Below are 19,473 nucleotides of genomic sequence, written 5' to 3' on the forward strand. Positions count from 1 at the left end.
CCAACCTGAAGGTCGGTGGTTCGATCCCCAGTCTGAACCATCTGCATGCCGAAGTGTCCTTGGGCAAGATGCTGAACCCTCAATAGCCCCCCATAGAATAACAAAGTGCTGTAAGTAGATGCACTGTATGAATGTGTGTGTGAATGGGTGAATGTGAAACTGTACTGTAAAGCGCTTTGAGTGGTCTTCATCAGACTAGAAAAGCGCTATATAAATACTAATCCATTTACCATTTTACAGTCAGGTCTCTGCCATAGACATTTGGATATCAGACTGTGTATGAGAGGGACATTTAAACAGCAGCATTTCCACATTCATCTCTCAACTCTTTTAAATGCAGTTTGCAACTGTGGACTAGGAAACAATGGCTGTGTGTACTGATAGCAAATATTTGATAAACAAAATGTTTTTGTTTTTTTTATTGAACTATTAAAAAGAATCTGACTACATGCACAAATACAATCCTCATTGTTGGCGCAGTTAGCTTTTCAGGTATAATACACTCCACTTTCTATTATATAAAGCAATACAACAGTTTTGATATATGAAAGAAAAAGATAATTGAAAATGAAAATTATAATTTCATGTGAAATAGGCAAGGAAATTCAGTTTGCAGGTAATGTTTATGGGTAGCTCTCAGTGCAAAAATAACATTAAAATATTCCTGAGCATGAGCATTACAAAAGAAATTCAACTAACATAAGTCTCACACAATTTATATTTTATAAAGCAATGCTGAGCGTTTGCCTTGCTGCAGTGGAAGACCTCATTCTCCAGTGAATGTTGGGTTGGCCACAGTGGTGGTGGCATTCTGGAACAGTGGGTTGTCAGCCTGGTGACAGATAAAGCCAGATGATTCGTTAACTTCCATTTCCATGTTCAGCATTTATCATGTCATATTACCACAGACCATGTTGGATCTCCAGAATTGCAAAAACACTTATTGTGGATTAATACTGTCCTATATCGTCAGGGGACACCAGTGCCAGGGAGTGTAACATCTAAAATGGTGGTGTAGTTCAAGCTACATTTCATTTAAATAACATCAGGTTAGAGGGCTGTATGTTTATTGGGGTTGGGGGTGCATGGTCTCATCGATTGATGTCTTAACATGTATATCTACTCCATGACTTAGAATCTGTAGATGACCTTTCAGAGGGATTTGTAACATGTAACATTAGAAATAAATGGATGTGAAGCTCGGTTGTCAGCATTACAGTTGAACATCACACGTCCACAGCATACTCTGACCCCTGCAGCCTCATTGTGTCAACATAATACAATAACAGTATATCCTGCTGTACAGCACACCACATGCTGCTGCACTGCAGGGTTTTGTAGCCTTTCTTTCAAACAAAAAATAGGATGTGCCTCTCTGCAAAGTAAGTTCACACTAAGTTACAACACCATGAATTCCCTAAATGGTGATTATTTCTAGTTGTGTTATCAGTAATAAAGAAGTGTCTCACCTTTGCCCACTGTGACTTCTTCTTTTCATTTTCAAATTTCCTGAACTCCTTCAGGTCCCTCATGTAGAATAATAACTTGATGAGCATCAGCACCAAGATTCCAATAAGAGCCACAGACACTATGGAGCCTCCAATTATAGCTATGACGTTGGGTGGATCTGGACAGCCTGGAGGAAGAGTTGTAAATCATGAAGCTTTTACACATATCCAAAATGTAAGAAGGTGTACATGTACTGTATAGCTGCCTCCTTTTTCAGACTCTAGATGTCAGTGTTGGTAAGTCTCAGTATACTTGGGTAACGACTGAAATGTCATCAACTATATTTGAAAATCTGCCATTATTGGAATTTGGTTCAAACTTTCATGGTCTCTTCAGGACAAAATGCAATTACTTCAGATACAAATTCTAGTGCCATCATCAAGGCTACGTTTATATAAGTCTAATACTGCAGTGTATAGAATGTACTCAAATACATGAACCTGGATAAAACACATAATTCAGCCTAAAAATAAATTGTCCTGAAGCCTTAGAAATCTGCAATAGATCTCAGGAAAATAGGAAGGAGGGCGCTTTGCATCTGGCAGAGTATGTAATTTGCTGATAATTAATAATATACAAATCAAAGGATGACAGTATGCTGTACAAAACCCCACTGCTGCATTTTTACTCAGTACATGGTTCATTGCTAGAAACCCGGTTTGAACCAAGTTTAATTCAGTGTAAAGAATTATAGATTTGTAATGGATTAAAGTCAGAAGTGCAAATACTGGTGTCATCAGCAAAAAGTGGAAAAAGATGATCTCTGGACCCCAATTTACACATGGTTTAAAGGAGACATATTATGCCCATTTTACCACAGTTGATATGGTTCCTTGGGGTCCTAATGAAATGTCTGTAACATATTTTGGTCAAAATACCACAAGGATAATTTAAATCAGCACCCTTTTTACCCTGTCTAAAACAGCCCTCCGCAGATTTTTAGCTATCCATTACCTCTGTAGAAATACGGCTACTGGAGACGAAGATACAATCTTGCAACCATATCGTTTTGAACCAGAGTCAGGTGGGCTGAAGCCTGGCTGCGAGAGCCCCAGCGCCCCAGCGCAGCCCCGCAGTGGGAGCTGGAGCTGGCGCAGTTAGCTCGCAAACTAACGCTAGGTCGCGACCCGTCAGACATCTAAGTGGCCGATAAACCTCCCCGGGGAGACGCGCTCTCCACGGTGGATTGCGTTGTCTCCCCGGAGCTAGCATTAGCTCTCAAGCTCCGGGGTGACGGAGCTCACCCCGGAGCTCGCCATCATCACCATCATCTCACCAGTGGGGGGTCACCGGTGATATGATAGCTAACGCTAGCTCCGGTGATGATGGCGATGGTGGTCCATGGCCATGTAGCGAGACTCCCTACATGGGCATGGTTTCGAAAATGACGTTTTTTTCGCTCGTAATCCCATTCGACGCACTCTAGCGTATCGTTTCTGACATAGAGGAACCACAACAAATCGCAGGAGTTGTTTTTTTCCAGAGTTTTTGGGACGGTAGACATGCCAGATACCCAAATTAACGTGTAGAAGCACTACAAAAGTGGAATTTTCACAATATGTCCCCTTTAAACTATTGTCACATGTCTTTGCCAGTTTCTGAAACAATTAGAATGTTCCCATCCAGCACACATGTGGTTAAATGACAAATACATTTGCATCCATCTTTGGGCATATTGGTCTTATAGTTAAGTGTGTTCAGGAACCTTGATGCTACAGGATGTGATTGCACTTTCAATATTATTTAAATGGTGCAAGATAGTGATATTTAGCAACAGGAATATGGCAATGTACACTTGTTACACACAGATGTTTCTTCCTCTACCTGCTAAATCTTCCATTATAATCGCAATGGGTCAGGGTGTTGGGACACCTGCCTTTTAAAAGTGGAGTGCTATAAAATAACCCATTTTAAACCATGCACCATTGTCACCCTTTTTCTGCCTTGCAAAAGTGGATTTAGACATGCCAAGACCAACCACATAGGGTTTACATAACATGGTACATGGTGAGGAGCTGAAATAGAACCCATTGTCTGGTATATTTAACCCTAACCCGAAACGGCATATCCACATGTAGTGAAATAACAAAATAGTTGTTAAATAGAATAGCTTTGAAGTTGTAATCTGTATTTTCAATTAACAGCTTACCTCTCTTTTTCAGAATTTCAGCTCTGTAGTAATCCTCTCCAACCAGCTGGTCCAGCCTATATTTGATCCAGCAGCCTTCAGAGTCCTTCTGCTCGCACGGCTTGCTTGTTATTGTGAACTGCTCTACCATCCCATGAAAAATGCTCTTGCTGCAAGCCACACTACAGTTTTTCTTAAAGGGACCAGAGTCAAAGCCGAGGCATTCAATGCAGTTCCTGAAAAATGAATAGCAACAGTTGATACTTTAAAGTAAGCCTAAATATCTCAACATAGGCTAGAAGTAGAGATTCACTCTTGACAAAATACTGGTAAGTCTTTCTTTTAAAATTCAGCAAACTACACCTTTATTAAGTATTTTAATATAAAGTTGAGTTTGGAATCCTTACAGTTTGGTCTGGCATGCGTCAGGGCAGCCAAGGCAGTGCTGGCAGTGTGGCCGCTGGTATCCCTCCTTACACTGACAGCGGTTGCACTTGCAAGATCCTCTACCGAAGCACACGGTGTTGTTAAGTGTTCGACAGCCCTCCTCAGACACCATGCACTGACAGGCTGAACCCTCGTAGCCTGTATTACAGTCACATCTTCCGCATTTGCACCTACCATTTCCTGGAAATTGTGGTGAATGAAAAGAAAAGTTAGAGCATGGAAGTTAATAGTTGGAGGATCTGAAGGAGGAATTACCTATTGATGCATAAAATGATAGACTGCATGATAGTTGGAGAAAACTGTGAACCATGCACAGCTTAGTGGACCAGCAGACAAAAATATAGAGGTGAATGTGAGCATTAGTGTTCAGTTCAAGGTTCCTTATCAAAACATTTGTATATACTTTTTGTGTTATAAAAATAATAAGGTCCTGTGGTTCACGGCATTATGGTGAAATATCACAATGCAATGGCTTCCTAGAAGTGGAAATGCAAACATACTACGCGATTTTCAGCCTAAATTGCCAGTCCCCATCCAGTTTTGCACGTCTCATACCCCTCATCAGCCCTCAGTCAGCACTCATCAATCGCTATTTGTGAACTCTTCCAAAATACGATTAGAGAAGCTCGCCAATGTGTTGCAGACTTCGAGCAGATGTCCAAAGTGTTGCTAATCTCATTGGAATCTGCTCCAGCCAACTCCAGTCACTCAGAGTGCAAGATGGGGAGAAGAAAGGTGAAGTTGCATAAAGTGGTGAGGTCCCCACCTGACACGGGTAAGAAAGAGCAAGAAAAAGGACCCCAAGTAGAAAGACAGGAGCACTAGGGACAATATAAATGCATGTAGTATGTAATTTTCTGACTTATTAGACTTCATGATATAAATCATATGATGGGGAATAACTTTCTGAATAATATGAATAATATTATTCATATTATTATAATAAATTAGATTGACTCTTTTGTGTACATTTCTTTGAAAATGTATTTTTTGGATCACATTTGTTGACCTTTACCTTAGACAAATCAATTACATAACCTAATCATGTAATACTCTCCTGTTCCAACACACACACACACACACACACACACACACACACAGGCAGGAACAATAACCCTCTTCCAGCTAAGGTACTGGAAAGGGGAAAGCGTAACAATGCAGAGAGTAACAAAATGACTGAAACCCTACCTCCGCACAGTTTATTCTGGAACTTTTCACAGTGTTCATCATCACACTCGCAGAAGTCCCCATGATAACGCAGTCCATTCTCTGTGGTGTGGCACTGGCACCTGCCACACACACAGTCTCCACGACCCTCACAGTCTGTTCCATTCTGCCTCTTACAAGATGCCCGTAAGGACAACTCGTCTTTATTGCCAATGGAACAGTTGCAGAACTGACCAACAAAGCCATCATGGCAGCTGTAATCACAATAGAGAAGGCAGTTAAAACTAAAATCTAAGTGAAACATGACAAAGTGAAACATTGAAACCATTAAACATTGGGCTCATCATTTACACACACAGCTCTGTGAAATCCTGTTGCTACAATAATAACAGAAAACTAAGCAGTTCACTTCCCAGGCAGTAGCTGGTAGCTTTTTACAATGATTTCATATAGAATAGTGCTTCCCATTACTGTTATAGGGTTCTCCCATTTGTTGAGGTGCTCTTACACTCATTGATTGTAAACCTTACCTGCAGATACCACAGTGAACTCCTCCCTTTTTATTGCAGTGTGCGTGGTTTATGTCAGAAGGGTCCTCACACCGACACTCACAGTTTGTAGATAAGCTCACAGTCAATGTGTCCTTAATGCCCAGTGGTCTGATAGTGAAAGACTTGTTCTCCATACATGACTGTGCTGTGACAGTGACTTCAAAGGAGATCTGAAGAAAAAGTAGTAGTATAGTTGACGAGTAAAGCAGAGGTGTAATAACATAACCAAAACAAAAATATATTTAAAAAAAACACGAATATTCTTCATCTTCTCTTGTATTAATATTCAATAACACTCCTATTTCTATTATTGTTATTTGATTGTGGTTCTTCCTCTTTGTTTTCTCTCTTCTAAGACAGAGTGTTACATTTGGGAACTGTTGGGTTACTCACGCCCTTTCTATGAAAAGTGACTTCACATCGTAATATAATTGTGTTCTGACATAAAGCTATACAAATAAATTTGAATTAAATTATATTTCAACATTTCATGAAGCTGAGGTTTAAGAGTCAGTTGAATAAGCTGATAGCCAATGTGGGTTTGAGCATTTGATGGACACAGCTTGTCCAACTAGAAGGAAACAAAAAAGACTCTGAACATAGGAAACAGTTTACATATCCCATCTGATCTGGGGATGCCTTCGCATCACCTCAGAAGAGCTGGAGGAGGGGGTTGGGGAGAAGGGTGACTTTGTTAAGACTGCTGCCACCAAGACCCGGACCAGCATGGCAAATGGACAGATCGCTTTTCAATAAGAATCACAACGTAAACATGGGTGATTCCACTACAAAGATATAACCCAAAACAGATGGAACAAAAACTTTGTGCACTTGACAGTGAAAAACATGCTGGTATGTATAAATAAAAAGAACTGACCTCTTGTCCGACACGCACATTGTCACACACCCCTTTGCTGTCCCCTGCTGGTCCTGCATTTTTGCATATAGGTGTGTAGACAACTCTTACATTGTCTGGGAGATTGTCATGGGTCACAGTTACTTTGGAGGACAACCGCTGTCATAGATCACACATTTAAGAAAATTATATTTACCAAAAAGCACAAAATCAGGAGAAGAGATATGGTTGTATACAAAAGGAGAATATTAGCAAAATGTCTGTATGAAACAACTTACATTGTAGGCACTTTCAATCAACTGAACAACATTGTTAGAATCTGATGACAGAACTCCCACCTCTGATTTTGGAATCATTTGAGAGAGTTGCTGGGAATAAATGAATTAAAAAAACATACGGTGAAATAAACAATCATCATTTTTTCTGTAGGTAAGCAAAAAATGTAAGGTCAATTTTACCTACCTTGTACACAACCTCCATATTTTTTGTCACTGCAAATATTGGCTGAATATTGTTTTTTTCCAACTGCATAGCTAATTGTCCAACAGAAGGGTAGTCCTGCACAAAGCAATGGAATCATGAAAACATAATATCCATGTTACAGCTCTTAAAAAAGTGCAAGTGAAAAAAATGAAACAGCTGTTTTTCAAGAAAAACTTTTTGACTCCCTGTTGTGATTCCATACTTACCATCTCACTGCTCTTGGTATAAAGGCTGTTTTCCATATGGCATTGTTCATCATTGGGTTCCAGAATTCCGGCCAGTTTTCCATCACCCGCCATGTGGAATCCATCATCAGTGGTCAGTACAATCAGTCGAGTGCTGCTATTCCTCCATCCAATTTTTTCCTAAACAGCATAATGTGTGAGGGAGCTAGTTAAAGCCGGTTAAAACAGACTTGTATCATATTAGTTTTGGGGAAAAAACTATCTAAAAGAAACTTTAAACCTCATGTCAAAACATGTTTGAGAATAAAGATGATTCCTGCTTTGAGTGTGTTGTTGTCATTTCAATGGAAGGAGGTGATGAGCCCCGGGATCAGTGTTCAGTTTTAATGTTAGGGAAAGAATGTGGTTGTGGTTTGAATAACACAGGACCTTCTTTACATTTCAAGTTTGATGTCTATGAAAACATCAAATGGAACCAAGGAACCCCAAAGACTTTGGCTGCCAGAGCAGCTTTGTTTTGTCTTTATGTTAATGTGAAGGGCAGCACTAATGTCAACAAAAAGTATAATATAGACATTTGTTTGACAGTTTGTGAACATATCTTCTAGGAAACAGGATTGCACTTCATAGAGAATTATAAAGTGACTGGGTGGGAGTTGCTTTCAGTGGGCTGTACTTCATGTGGGAAGAAAACCTGTGTGTAAAGCAATGGGCACTCACATAATGAAAAACAAGTTCCTATTAGGACACAATATGCTCTCAACTAATCCTTCGTCCACGTTAACTGATTATTTTCACTTCTTGTCCATTTTTAATGTCCATGTTTCCCCATGTCAGTCAGTTGAATGGCATCACCATTCAACTGGCTGACTACCTTTCATAAAGTTTGTTTGTTAACCTGCCAAGGTCACAAAAAGTCTAATAAATTGACCCTTATTATTTCAATACATTGAAGCAATAAGGGTTCTTGATTTCTGATTCAGTTCAGTTCAGATACATCATTTGTGCTTCATGGGCCCATTAAGGAAAATCTAATTCTGGTTCCAGTAGCCTATATAAATGCCTGTATTTATTCCTGCAGCACTACAATGAATATACTTGTTAAATTTCTCTGGTGTCACAGAGAAGGAAACTACTCTATTATTGGATTATTTAATGGTTTATCTTTTGACTTCATGCTAACATTGCATGTCTACTATCACTGGTGCACATTTTGTTCAATGTATACCAGAGTAATATGAGCTTCTTCTCCAGAGATAATTTAAACTTAACTGAATGGATAAACCTTGCAACTGGAAGATATAATTGGGATATTAGTTCTGACCTCAACATTATCCATCAAACCAAAAGGTGTGAGCCCATAGAAGAATTATTGTCTTGATTTGTTTTGTTGGTTAAATTTTCCATACTTATTGTTGTCAGTGGTGGTTTGTACCTTGTACAGCTGTCACTATCAATTTAAGCTAATACCCCCTGCTAAAAGGCCTGACCTTTGTAAAATGTACGATATGAAGTATTTCTACCTGAGTGGACACAAAAAGAGGGTTTTCTAGATATACTCTTTTTTAATAAAACATACTCACTTATCTAAGTCCTTACCCCGCATACAGCAGCCTGAATCATGGCATCAAGACTCCCTTCAGGAGAGTCCAAGTTCCCAGAAATGAACTGCTCTGTCACTTTTGTTCCGAAATCATCCTCCCGTGATGTCATACTGAGCACATGTCTGTAGCCAAAGGCTGGCTGACACTGTTGGTAGTTCTCATCACATGGCCTCTTCAGTTTTTCCTTGTTGGTGTTGGTGTAAGGGAGGACTGTCTTATCAACGAAGGCACCAAACCCTGGAGTTATAGAAATGTGTATTACTTGCTAATAAATTAATTATTCTTGTTTTTGTGATACAGCAAATATTAAGGAAACATGTCAGAACACTTTAGAATACAGCCTGTAATCATAGCATAATCTGTTACATGAATATGTGCAAAATTTGCATCATCTAGGGCATCGGTTCCCAAACTGAGGTACACGTACCTCCAGGGGTTCACAAAGGGGTTTAGTGGGGACGCGGGGAATGTGCACAAAGTGAAAAAATCCCACAGAGGACCCAGCTGCGTGCACCAAGGATTACAGGAGACAGGTTGATTTAGCGTGGGCGTGCACCAGCTAGCGGTTTAAGACGAGATGCGCGGCACCATGGGAGGTGAAGTTTCCAGATCCGGCAAAGAGAGTTGGCGAGTTAGCTGAAGATCGAATGTCTGAAGGGGTACGGGACTGTAAAAAGTTTGGGAACCACTGATCTAGGGTGATGCCTCGTCAATGCATACACTTTATTGATGTCTGGTTATCAATAAAATATATACTTTTAATTTAATTGTGACAAACATTTGATTCACTGCAACACATCATCATTTCATGGTCAATCTTTGAGGAAATCAATTAATGTTTTTTCGCTTTCATCGTGGACATTTTTGGATGGTTAAATTGAACAATTTGAAATTGCATTTTTAATAATTTCATGGGTGAACAACTCATTTGGCTTAAAAAGCTATATGAATAAAGTTGATATTTGATTGTCATCAATGTTTTTTTATGTCTAGTCTTTATAAAAAGGGAAACTAATCAGTCTGTTAAGACTGATGAACTACCAAATATCAACAGGCATCCTGAGCCAGCTCAAAACACTAATTAAATAATCAGATTTAATTGACAGGGTATGAAAAAATACATTGGAAATATTTCATGGAAATGTAGAAACAGTCGATTGTCAACTCCAGGCGGATGAGTTTGAAAGGGAGATTCGTTGAAAAAAAGTGGCTTTAGAGAAGCAATCAGTGAGTAATATTAAACAATGGTTATGGGACAATGATCATAGGGTTGATGATTTTCATGTTCCATAAATCTCAAAAGTTACGGCTTTTCACCGAACTTGTAGCTGCTGATGATAATGATAATGATCTACACTGCTACTCAATATCCTTGTAGGAAGACCTGCACTCACACAACGTTAGATCCCCTGAGATACTCAACCCCAAATTTACCCTGAACGCATTTCCATGAATTTCACACACTCAACGCACAAACACCCATACTGCATCCTTCCACCAAGTGTCATGGTAATCCATCCAGTAGTTATTGTGTTATTTGTGTGGAACCTGTTGACAAACTATAATCATGTCAAACCTAAATAATTAACTGTATGAAAACCTAATGTTTAATCAATTGAACATAATTATGTTATTCAACTTCTGAAAGATATACGTTGAAAGGTCATATATAAAACATGTAGCCTGTAAATATAATCTTTAAGTCACATGTTACATGACCCTAACTATTTTTGTCTCTAACTTACCTAATACAATTTCGTTGAACAGGTTGACAACAAAAAAATGTATTAAAGTCAACGCTTTATTTTGAGCGTGATTGACAAATGCAGTGAAACTTCAGGAAGGTCATTACAGTTTATCATCTGGAAATGGTAAATGTATTGTATTTTATCGTTTCTAGTCTTTTCAACAACTCGGAGCACTTTACACTGCACGCACTACATTTTGGCAATGAAAGTTAAAAAACTACAGCCATTATGAAAAGATTCACACTTTTCCTACAATTAAGCCAAATAAGTAAATGCTTTGCAGCCTTTTTCAAAAAAGGTACTGTACTGTATCTAAGAAATGTACATAACACCCAACAAGCAGCTAACATTATAAAGCTTCCATGCAATCCTAGGAAAGATGAGAAACGTATGGCTTGGACCTGGTCAATATACATTAAAAACAAGTCAAACATTTGGTCAGATCCTCTATTCAAGACTCAAGAGTCGAGTCATAAGAACGCGTTGATCAGTATCATCAGAATGGATCTGTTGATAGATACCAATGTTTCTCCTCTCATGGAACCTCTAGAGGTTATTTTCAGTGTTATATATAGTAGTATAAGACTCAGTAGTAGTGGTTTACTACTAGAAGTAGTATAGAAGAAGAGAAGGACATCAATTTTTAGGGGTTTGTGTGGTGGCCTGAAGGTAACTGGATTAAAGATACGATAGAATAATATATTCTAGCGCATCAGTCTGGTGCCACCCAGCTGTTCTTATTGTACTGATGAAATTTGTGATAGGATAATTGTACATGATTGTTATTTATATAGTGCTTCTCCAGTCTTGATGATCCCTCAAAGCACTTTAAAGTTCAGTTTTGCCATTTACCCATTCACACACACATACACTGCATCCATGTGCAGCACTTTCTCTCCTACACATCATCGATACACGGCACAGCGGTCAGGTGCAACTGGGGTTCAGTATCTTCAGCGCTCTGAACCATAGTATTGGTATATATTAGTAAAGATAAATACATTGTAGGTTGTGGCTGTATTCTAAAGCAGTACAAAATAAGAAACATTAGGATTCTGTCAATTCATATTGTTAGATTAAGACTGACTCATACCTATTTGAGCATGTGCAGTGATATTCTTCAGAGCTGCAAAAAGTTTTTGTCCAAGTCCTTTGACATTTTCCAAATCATCTTTCATGGAGAAAGACAGGTCCATCAGGTAGTAGAGATCAACTGGATAACCCTGAACTCTTTTAAAAGAAACATTGAATGTTTCAGGAAGCCCTGTAAACACAAGATAAGGATTGAATCAAATCAGTTGGGATGAGCTTATCGTGAAAATTATGGAAACATTGTAAGATTTATAGAATTTGAGACTTTGAGATCCAGAAATACAGACAGAGGTGCAAAACAATATTTTTCTCTGATCTGTAACCCAACCACTATATTCCTCTAATTATGTCTGCATTAACAGATTCCACTTACCAGGGCGCAGTTTCAGACTAATCTTCTGTGGGCTGAGCTGAACAGCACCCTTCTCCTTGAATGAACTGGTGAGAGGATCGTTCTTGCTGGGGAAGACACCGTTCTGGGGGGAGATGATTTCCTCCTTCTTACAGCCTTTTGCTATCAACTGAGCTTGGGTGTCACAGCGTGCTGTTTCCCTCTCACCAGCTTTGGTGAAATTCTGGACAAAGGGAAGTCAAAAACACATGTCAAGAGACAGAAACTGCTCTTTATTCAAAGTTCACTCATGCTTATCATTATTTCTCCCTTGCATCAGGTTTAAGTATTAAATTAGCTTATCCTGAAAATTCTCAAGTAAATGCCATTATTCAAATAATGTTAAACCCTGAGCAGTGACAGATGTTACATTACATTTCCTTCTCACCAGCTGTTGGCACCACGCACAGTATGGCCCAGATCTGATACAGTCATTGCAGGTGTTGATCACTGACTTTGAGCAAACTTTCTCTTGTTGACACAAACCTGCAAAGAAAACAACAAACTCTATACAACACAGACCCATAAACTATTCAAACAGCACAAATCGCTGAGATAATATGTTATGGACACAAATTACTTAAATTCATTCAAACTCATTCCTGCTTTCAGTGAGATCCTGGCAAACAACCTGCATGCAGCAATCTCAAGTCAAAATAATGTATTGAATCCCTCAGCAGTGAAGTATCCAGTATTCAGAGGTAGATTATTAATAATGTGTATACCTCATAAATCTGTTGTCATTGATATTGGTGAGTCTCTCACTGCTTGGTATTAGGCTGAACCTCATTTTGTTGTATATTGTCCAGTAACCTGTCTTGTCACATTGTCCTCACTTGGTACTCCTAACACTACAACAAGATTTTAAAAAACATATTTTTATCATCATCATTCATTCTTCTTAATGTTGTTTTAGTATTCCTGCTGGGATGAAAACTGTGTGAAGTCAAAGTGACCAGGTTTTACAATTTAAGGAAACAAGGTCCCATCTGAAACTGAATGCGAACATGGCCTGAACATCCTTTATTATTGAAATTCCCTTTTTCCCTTTTTTTGCTCTTGAACTAATTCCACCACCTGGCTAGTCAATGACAAACTGGTTGATGTACATTTTGTACAATCTGTCGGGTATTGAGCATAGTCATTTGATATATTACAATTAATTAATTGATTCAATATCAACTTATCATTCTATGAACTTCAAGATTTGCAAAAAGGTAGCGAAATGTTAAATTTGTTTATCTTACCACTTCCACCCATCAACAGGAGTAGAAGAAACAACAAACAGTGATCCATCTCCTGTTGACAAAAAGAAACACATTTTCTCTCAGAGCGATATTCACTAGGATCATAACAGGACCACGTTATCCTGACTATCATAGTCATTTGAAGTAGAAGTACTTTATCAATGACTTACACCTGCAAATATCAGATATAATGATTCATGATATAAATTCAGATTTGGCTGTGTTACTTAGTAGATCGGGCCTTAGTTAATTCTTCATGGGTCAAGCAAAGGAGTAAAATAATAATGTAAAATATAGCCAAACTTTTTCTTACAGCTAATGCTAGGTGTTTATTGGTTACACATAGAGATCACGACCAAAGGCACAAGAGCCCAAATAAAATCAACAAATGTATTTTAGTCAGTGGAACACTTACAAGGTGTGACTACAGGGGATGACATGCTGACTTTGCATTAGAGGCAAAATTGCAGAGAAGTAAAGTGCAACTGTTGCGGCTTACCAGCAGAGGGTGCCAGTCACCTCGGTTTGAAGACTCACTTTAGAGTTATTGCCTACTCTTCAATATTAGTATATAGCTATTGAATAAAAAATATTATTAAGGGATGGTGGACCTATTTTTTTTTTTAAATGTATCTAAAAAGCTTTCATTCTGAAATTCAGTATACATTTGCTTATAAAGAATACACGCTGGACAGGAGGAATAAGTTGATGGCCTCACTTTGTAAAGCCGATGTTTTATACACAAATCCACCCGTTTTCGTCCATCTGTAATACTGTGTCTCTGTAAAAACGTCTCCTAACTTTCCCCTTTGCTCCTGACAGCCAATATATATGAAGAGAGTCATTTGACCGACCCAGTCTCTTGACCCAAGTTTGCTCATAAAAATCACTGAGGTACTTCTGACCTGGGTGTTGGTAGATTAAACATTGAGGCATTTATGCTATAGCACAAAAATAACAGTTCACTGGAAATGAGCAAGAACTAGATATCAGAACAAAATGTGATGGGTATTTTCTGTGTAGATGAATGTGCAGACAAGAATATACTACATAACTAAATGCTAACAAAATGTCTGCAGCATCTTTACCTGGTGGGGCGGCGAAATTATTTTAGTGTTGGTGCCAGAATGATCTGGAGAATCAAAGGCACAAAGTGTGCTAACCTACATTTTAACATCCCTGGTAAAAATAGAAACAATCAGCTTGAGTGGTTATAATAGTCAGTGAAATCATTAGTTAACTTCCACCTTGTACAGAACCAGAACTAAACATAATTCCTTATGTTGGCAGGTACTTCTCTCCCTATTACTGATAATGTAATAGCTGCAAACTACTCAATACTTCTAATAAAACTGATAATACATGCCCAGTACCTAATGTAAAAGGGTAGTCATTGCAGCCTCACTACCATAAATGTTACCTTACATCATTATAGATAATAATGTTCAGTTCTGGCTGAGACTATCCAAGAGTCTTTCATTTCCCTACAGTGTAGTCGTTTTATACTGGACGGCATTATGTTCAGAGTTGTCCCTATTGTTCTATACTGCGGGTGCTAGTAAATGGGAAGGATAAAAATGAGTACTATTCAAAAAGTATGATACAGACCAGCAAACTACAACTTTGGATAAAAGGTTTCACCAATCTTAATTTCAGGACTGAGAGTGGAAGACACAGATAGATATAGGTCACATTTAGGTCAGCCTGTGTAAAGATACACTAAAATGCCACTCTGCTGAGATACAGTAGGCCGTATGCTATAGGAGGTGAGTAAAAGAGACCATTTATCAACAATCATCTTAATACACAAGCTTGATAATAAAAAATAAAAAACCTTACCCTTGGGGAGTTTGTAAACTTGTGATGAGCAGCTCACGATTGCAATTAAAAACACTTAAAGTTAAAATATCAAAGATCCAAAAACAGTAACAGTGAACTAGATATGAAAATGAAATAATTTGTCATTTTCAATTTATGTGAAGCCTCCACCCCCTGTCAGAGCTCAGGCCACCATTCTGAATGTAAATATAATCATTTCCTGTACACTTTTGACACCATAAAAGGCAATAGAGAAGAGTGAGAAGTTGGGTCGTTGGTGCATTTCCTCTTTCAGACTCAGTCCAATCTCATGAGGAATCACAATAAGTTATTGAAGTGTGGTTACATGCAAAATAGATTCTGTGTTTCAGTACATTCAAAATAACAAAGCTGACACTTCATTACAATACACATTATCAGATGACAATGGCAGTTTTGTGCAGGAATGCCATTTTTCGGTTTCATTGTAAAGGGGACTCAATATCCTAATTACAAGAGCGTCACAATGGAAGGGAAACCAATGTGAGAGTTTGATTTATTTAGCAGAAATACGTTTGTAAATTAGCTACTTATCAACTCAGCTGAGTTATCCAGACTGTGTGGAGTTTATTAAATACCCAGCATCAGTGCTAAGAAAACATTAAAACATTTCATTTAAAAAATCTCAAAGATAAGTCAAAATATTAACTAACTCTACAGCAAGCCTCCTGAGAGCACATCTTATCTTCACTTAAGAAAGCAGATAAGCATAACATCAGAACTGGGGCCTGTACGCTGGGTTTCAGTCCTATGAAACTGGTTCACTCTATTTAGATGGGTAAGCTACCATAGTAACTAACACAGCACCTCTAATCTGCTCTGGAGCAGGTTAACTTTAGAGCAGTGGTCGCCAACCCGTCGATCGCAATCTACCGGTCGATCTCCCAGTCTTCACTACCCCAACTCTCTGGACTCACTGGCTGTCGTCGCGCCGTAGATCAGCTATTGTCTGTTTTTCACACGCGCTGTGTGTCCGCTACTGGCGTAGGAGTTACAGGCTTATCTCCTGCATTTTCTTTAAGAACAAGTTGGTTCATGTACTAAACTAAATGTCAAGACTCTACGGTATGAGGATGCGCATCTTTCGGTCTGTCGATAACAGTAAACATTCGGAACAAATAAGTGGATTCCGAAAGTGAAACTCTGGAGTGCTTTCACTTTGAAACGGGTTCGGAAAGTGTTGTAAATACATTTGCGTCATGAACAGATATACTTTGTGGTTCACAGCAGAATAAACACAGAAAATGATCTTACCTGCGTTTAAATGTTTCTCACAAACAAATGATTACTGAACACTTTCTGTATGCCTTTTCCAAATAAAAGCACTCGTTATGGAAACATTGTAAGATTTATAGAATTTGAGACTTTGAGATCCGGAAATACAGACAGAGGTGCAAAACAATATTTTTCTCTGATCTGTAACCCAACCACTATATTCCTCTAATTATGTCTGCATTAACAGATTCCACTTACCAGGGCGCAGTTTCAGACTAATCTTCTGTGGGCTGAGCTGAACAGCACCCTGCTCCTTGAATGAACTGGTGAGAGGATCGTTCTTGCTGCGGAAGACACCGTTCTGGGGGGAGATGATTTCCTCCTTCTTACAGCCTTTTGCTATCAACTGAGCTTGGGTGTCACAGCGTGCTGTTTCCCTCTCACCAGCTATGGTGACATTCTGGACAAAGGGAAGTCAAAAACACATGCCAAGAGACAGAAACTCGCGTTTCTGTTAATGGAAATCATTCCCTTGTTTATAAATGTTTTTTTATTGTGAAAAATTTGCAAAAGCGGATGATGTACGGCTTCATACTGTGTAGTACTGTTATTTATTTGAATACAATGGACTTCTTTCATACAAGGCAATAATCATATTTGTGGCCATATTCTACGGAAGCGTATTGCATTCACTTGAAAAAAAGAAATATGATAATGAGATAATTATCTCGGGAATTTTTTTTTTCAAGTGAATGCAATACGCTTCCGTAATATTCACATCAACGCCTATATGTAAAAACGTTGTGCTGCAGTAGCAGCTCCTCTGCAGAACATGATGTGTAACTAAGAAGATACATATTGTGCATTGTAAATATGAATTTTTTTATTATCAAAAGGTTGCACAACTGCCTCTCTTTGTGTATATTTATTTCTTTTAAATTCAGCCCTTAACGCAAATTGCGAAAAATTTATATGACCGTCCTAACTGATTTTTTTGGAAGATATCAGGGTGGTAGATCTCGGCTTGCTTTTGGAATTAAAAAATGATCTTGGGCTCGAAAATGTTGGTGACCACTGCTTTAGAGGATCAGATCAAAACCTCCCAAAAGCCTAACTATGACCATCACTTCCATTGGGTGAAATTAGTTGACAGCAAAAAAACAAACAATCAACAGCAGAAGATATATTTTTACAGAAGAGTGGAATGATTTTGCTTTTCCAGATTTTTTCGTGTGAAAATGAAGCTTCAGACAAACATAGGTAGGGTTAATCACTAAATAAATTCATCACAGCTATTCAAGCTTCATTTTAATCCAGCAAATATCATTTGAACAACAAGAGGAGAAATAACAAACTAAAGTCCCTGATGACCTTTGTTGGACAAATGATTCACACACTGTCCAATATTTCAATGATGATCAAACGTTTCATTCAGACTGAACTCATCAATCATTAGCTAATGACCTTCTCTCCTCTCCCCTCGAAAGTACAAAAATACTCATTAAATAATAAACTTTCCTGTGCTTATAATAATATAATTTAACAGTTCTGGATTCAAAAACTAAATGGAAAATACAGTTCCTGTTACCCTTTCTCGAAAATGTGTCAGTAGTTAGCTCAGTCAACTCCCTTCCAAGAAAAAAGAAGCTTGTCTTCCTCTTTTGTCTAAATATAAACTGTCACAAGCCATGTTTCATAGTGGCCTGACTAACCTAACTTATTCTGACACAATGAAATACCACAGCTCTCAAAACATTTGAATATAAAGTTTATTTTGTCCTTTGTGTGGACATTGTTCGAATGAGTTTAAGTATATCCACAAATGGTTAAAAAGTCACAAACATAATGTGTAATTGCAAAAACTCTTTCTTGTTAAAGAAAACTTACTAGAAAGGGGAAGAGACAGCTGTAGACTGTGGTTAAAAGCTGTGTTCAACACTGTGTAGATAGAATTACTCCACCCTCATGACAGGAAGTGTGCAGGGACATATGTGTCAAAGATAGCAAGATGTGAAGATATCTGAAGACAAGTGCAATGTGCAATAGATGCTGCGTGTTGCAGAGCACGTCAACAAAATAACAATATTCACAGCATTCATGAGAAAAGACAAACCTAACATAAATAGAGGGGTGTACCAATGTTTAAAGCATTTATACAAAAGACAAGTCTAACAGAGTTGAAAGGAGCAGTAAAAACAATCGTAATGATAGAGGTATTGCCAATAATGGTAGTAGGCATCTAGTTATAATCATAATCTACAATCAGCTGCCACTACGATCATTATACACAATCACAAGCCATGATGTGGCTGCAGCCACGATCCTGCATCTGCAACAATAAAGTACAAGGACTCTGGTTAAGAAGGTCAAGTAGGTAACTTGTATTGATAAGACATTAATGTGATGAAGAGCAAGAAGAGGAAAGACATCGAATACGTTTTTTCTTTGTGGCGTTTTTGTCCACCTGATGAATATAGGTCCAATATTCCCTATCTCTTTTACTCACAGCTTTATCCTAAGGGAAAGATTTGTGTCTTTATTTAATAAATGCTCCACTATATTCACCAGCGGGGGCATGTACAGGATTTGTGGTCATCAAGGTAACTTGTGAGTTTTCAGTCCTAAGAAGCTTATTCACAATCTCAAGAATGAGAGAATTTCCTAAAATGTGGTACCAATGGACTCAAGGATGAACTGATTAGATGTTGGTGGTCAAAGGTCATGGTAACCTCACAAATCATGTTTGCCTTGTGATGGTGATATCTCTGGAATGCCATCAAGGAATCTTTGGACATTTGGCACAAACATCTACTTGGAGTCAAGGATTAACTCACTTGATTTTGGTAGCCAAAGGTCAAAGTCATAATAGCCTCATAAAGAATGCCTATGTTTTTCATGAATGTGATGTTATCAGCTTGTAGGAATTCCATCAAATTTTGTACAAACATTAATTTTGACTCAGAAATGTCAAAAGGTCAAGGTCACATGGCCTT

At 38.3% G+C, this 19,473-nt stretch overlaps 1 protein-coding gene across 3 annotated transcripts; it reads right to left on the minus strand.

Annotated features, from left to right (window-relative positions):
- Positions 1-404: 404 nt before the first annotated feature.
- On the minus strand, positions 405-16,907 carry itgb2 (integrin, beta 2). Of its 3 annotated transcripts, none has more exons than XM_061088596.1 (16): positions 16,739-16,907; positions 13,409-13,460; positions 12,550-12,647; positions 12,144-12,345; positions 11,772-11,942; positions 8,926-9,167; positions 7,348-7,506; positions 7,121-7,216; positions 6,937-7,026; positions 6,680-6,817; positions 5,782-5,972; positions 5,273-5,505; positions 4,045-4,264; positions 3,659-3,873; positions 1,470-1,636; positions 405-832 (listed from the first exon to the last, which is right to left on the minus strand). In XM_061088596.1, exons 2-16 carry the CDS (start codon positions 13,455-13,457, stop codon positions 767-769), a joined length of 2,337 nt encoding a protein of 778 aa, XP_060944579.1. In that variant the 5' UTR covers positions 13,458-13,460; positions 16,739-16,907; the 3' UTR covers positions 405-766. The 3 variants fall into 3 exon arrangements, with proteins under 3 accessions (XP_060944579.1, XP_060944582.1, XP_060944581.1); XM_061088599.1 differs by lacking the exon at positions 16,739-16,907 and adding an exon at positions 16,520-16,544; XM_061088598.1 differs by lacking the exon at positions 16,739-16,907 and adding an exon at positions 15,248-15,328.
- Positions 16,908-19,473: the final 2,566 nt, after the last annotated feature.

The sequence above is a fragment of the Limanda limanda genome, chromosome 16 (genome assembly GCF_963576545.1).
Source record: "Limanda limanda chromosome 16, fLimLim1.1, whole genome shotgun sequence".
Lineage (NCBI taxonomy): Eukaryota > Metazoa > Chordata > Actinopteri > Pleuronectiformes > Pleuronectidae > Limanda > Limanda limanda.

Coding starts and splice junctions, on each gene's coding strand:
- itgb2 (XM_061088596.1), bottom strand. CDS start 13,457: ATGGATCACTGTTTGTTGTTTCTTCTACTCCTGTTGATGGGTGGAAGT. Junction 12,648..13,408: donor CCTGTTGATGGGTGGAAGTG/GTAAGATAAACA, acceptor TTTTCTTTGCAG/GTTTGTGTCAACAAGAGAAA. Junction 7,217..7,347: donor ATACCAAGAGCAGTGAGATG/GTAAGTATGGAA, acceptor TGCTTTGTGCAG/GACTACCCTTCTGTTGGACA.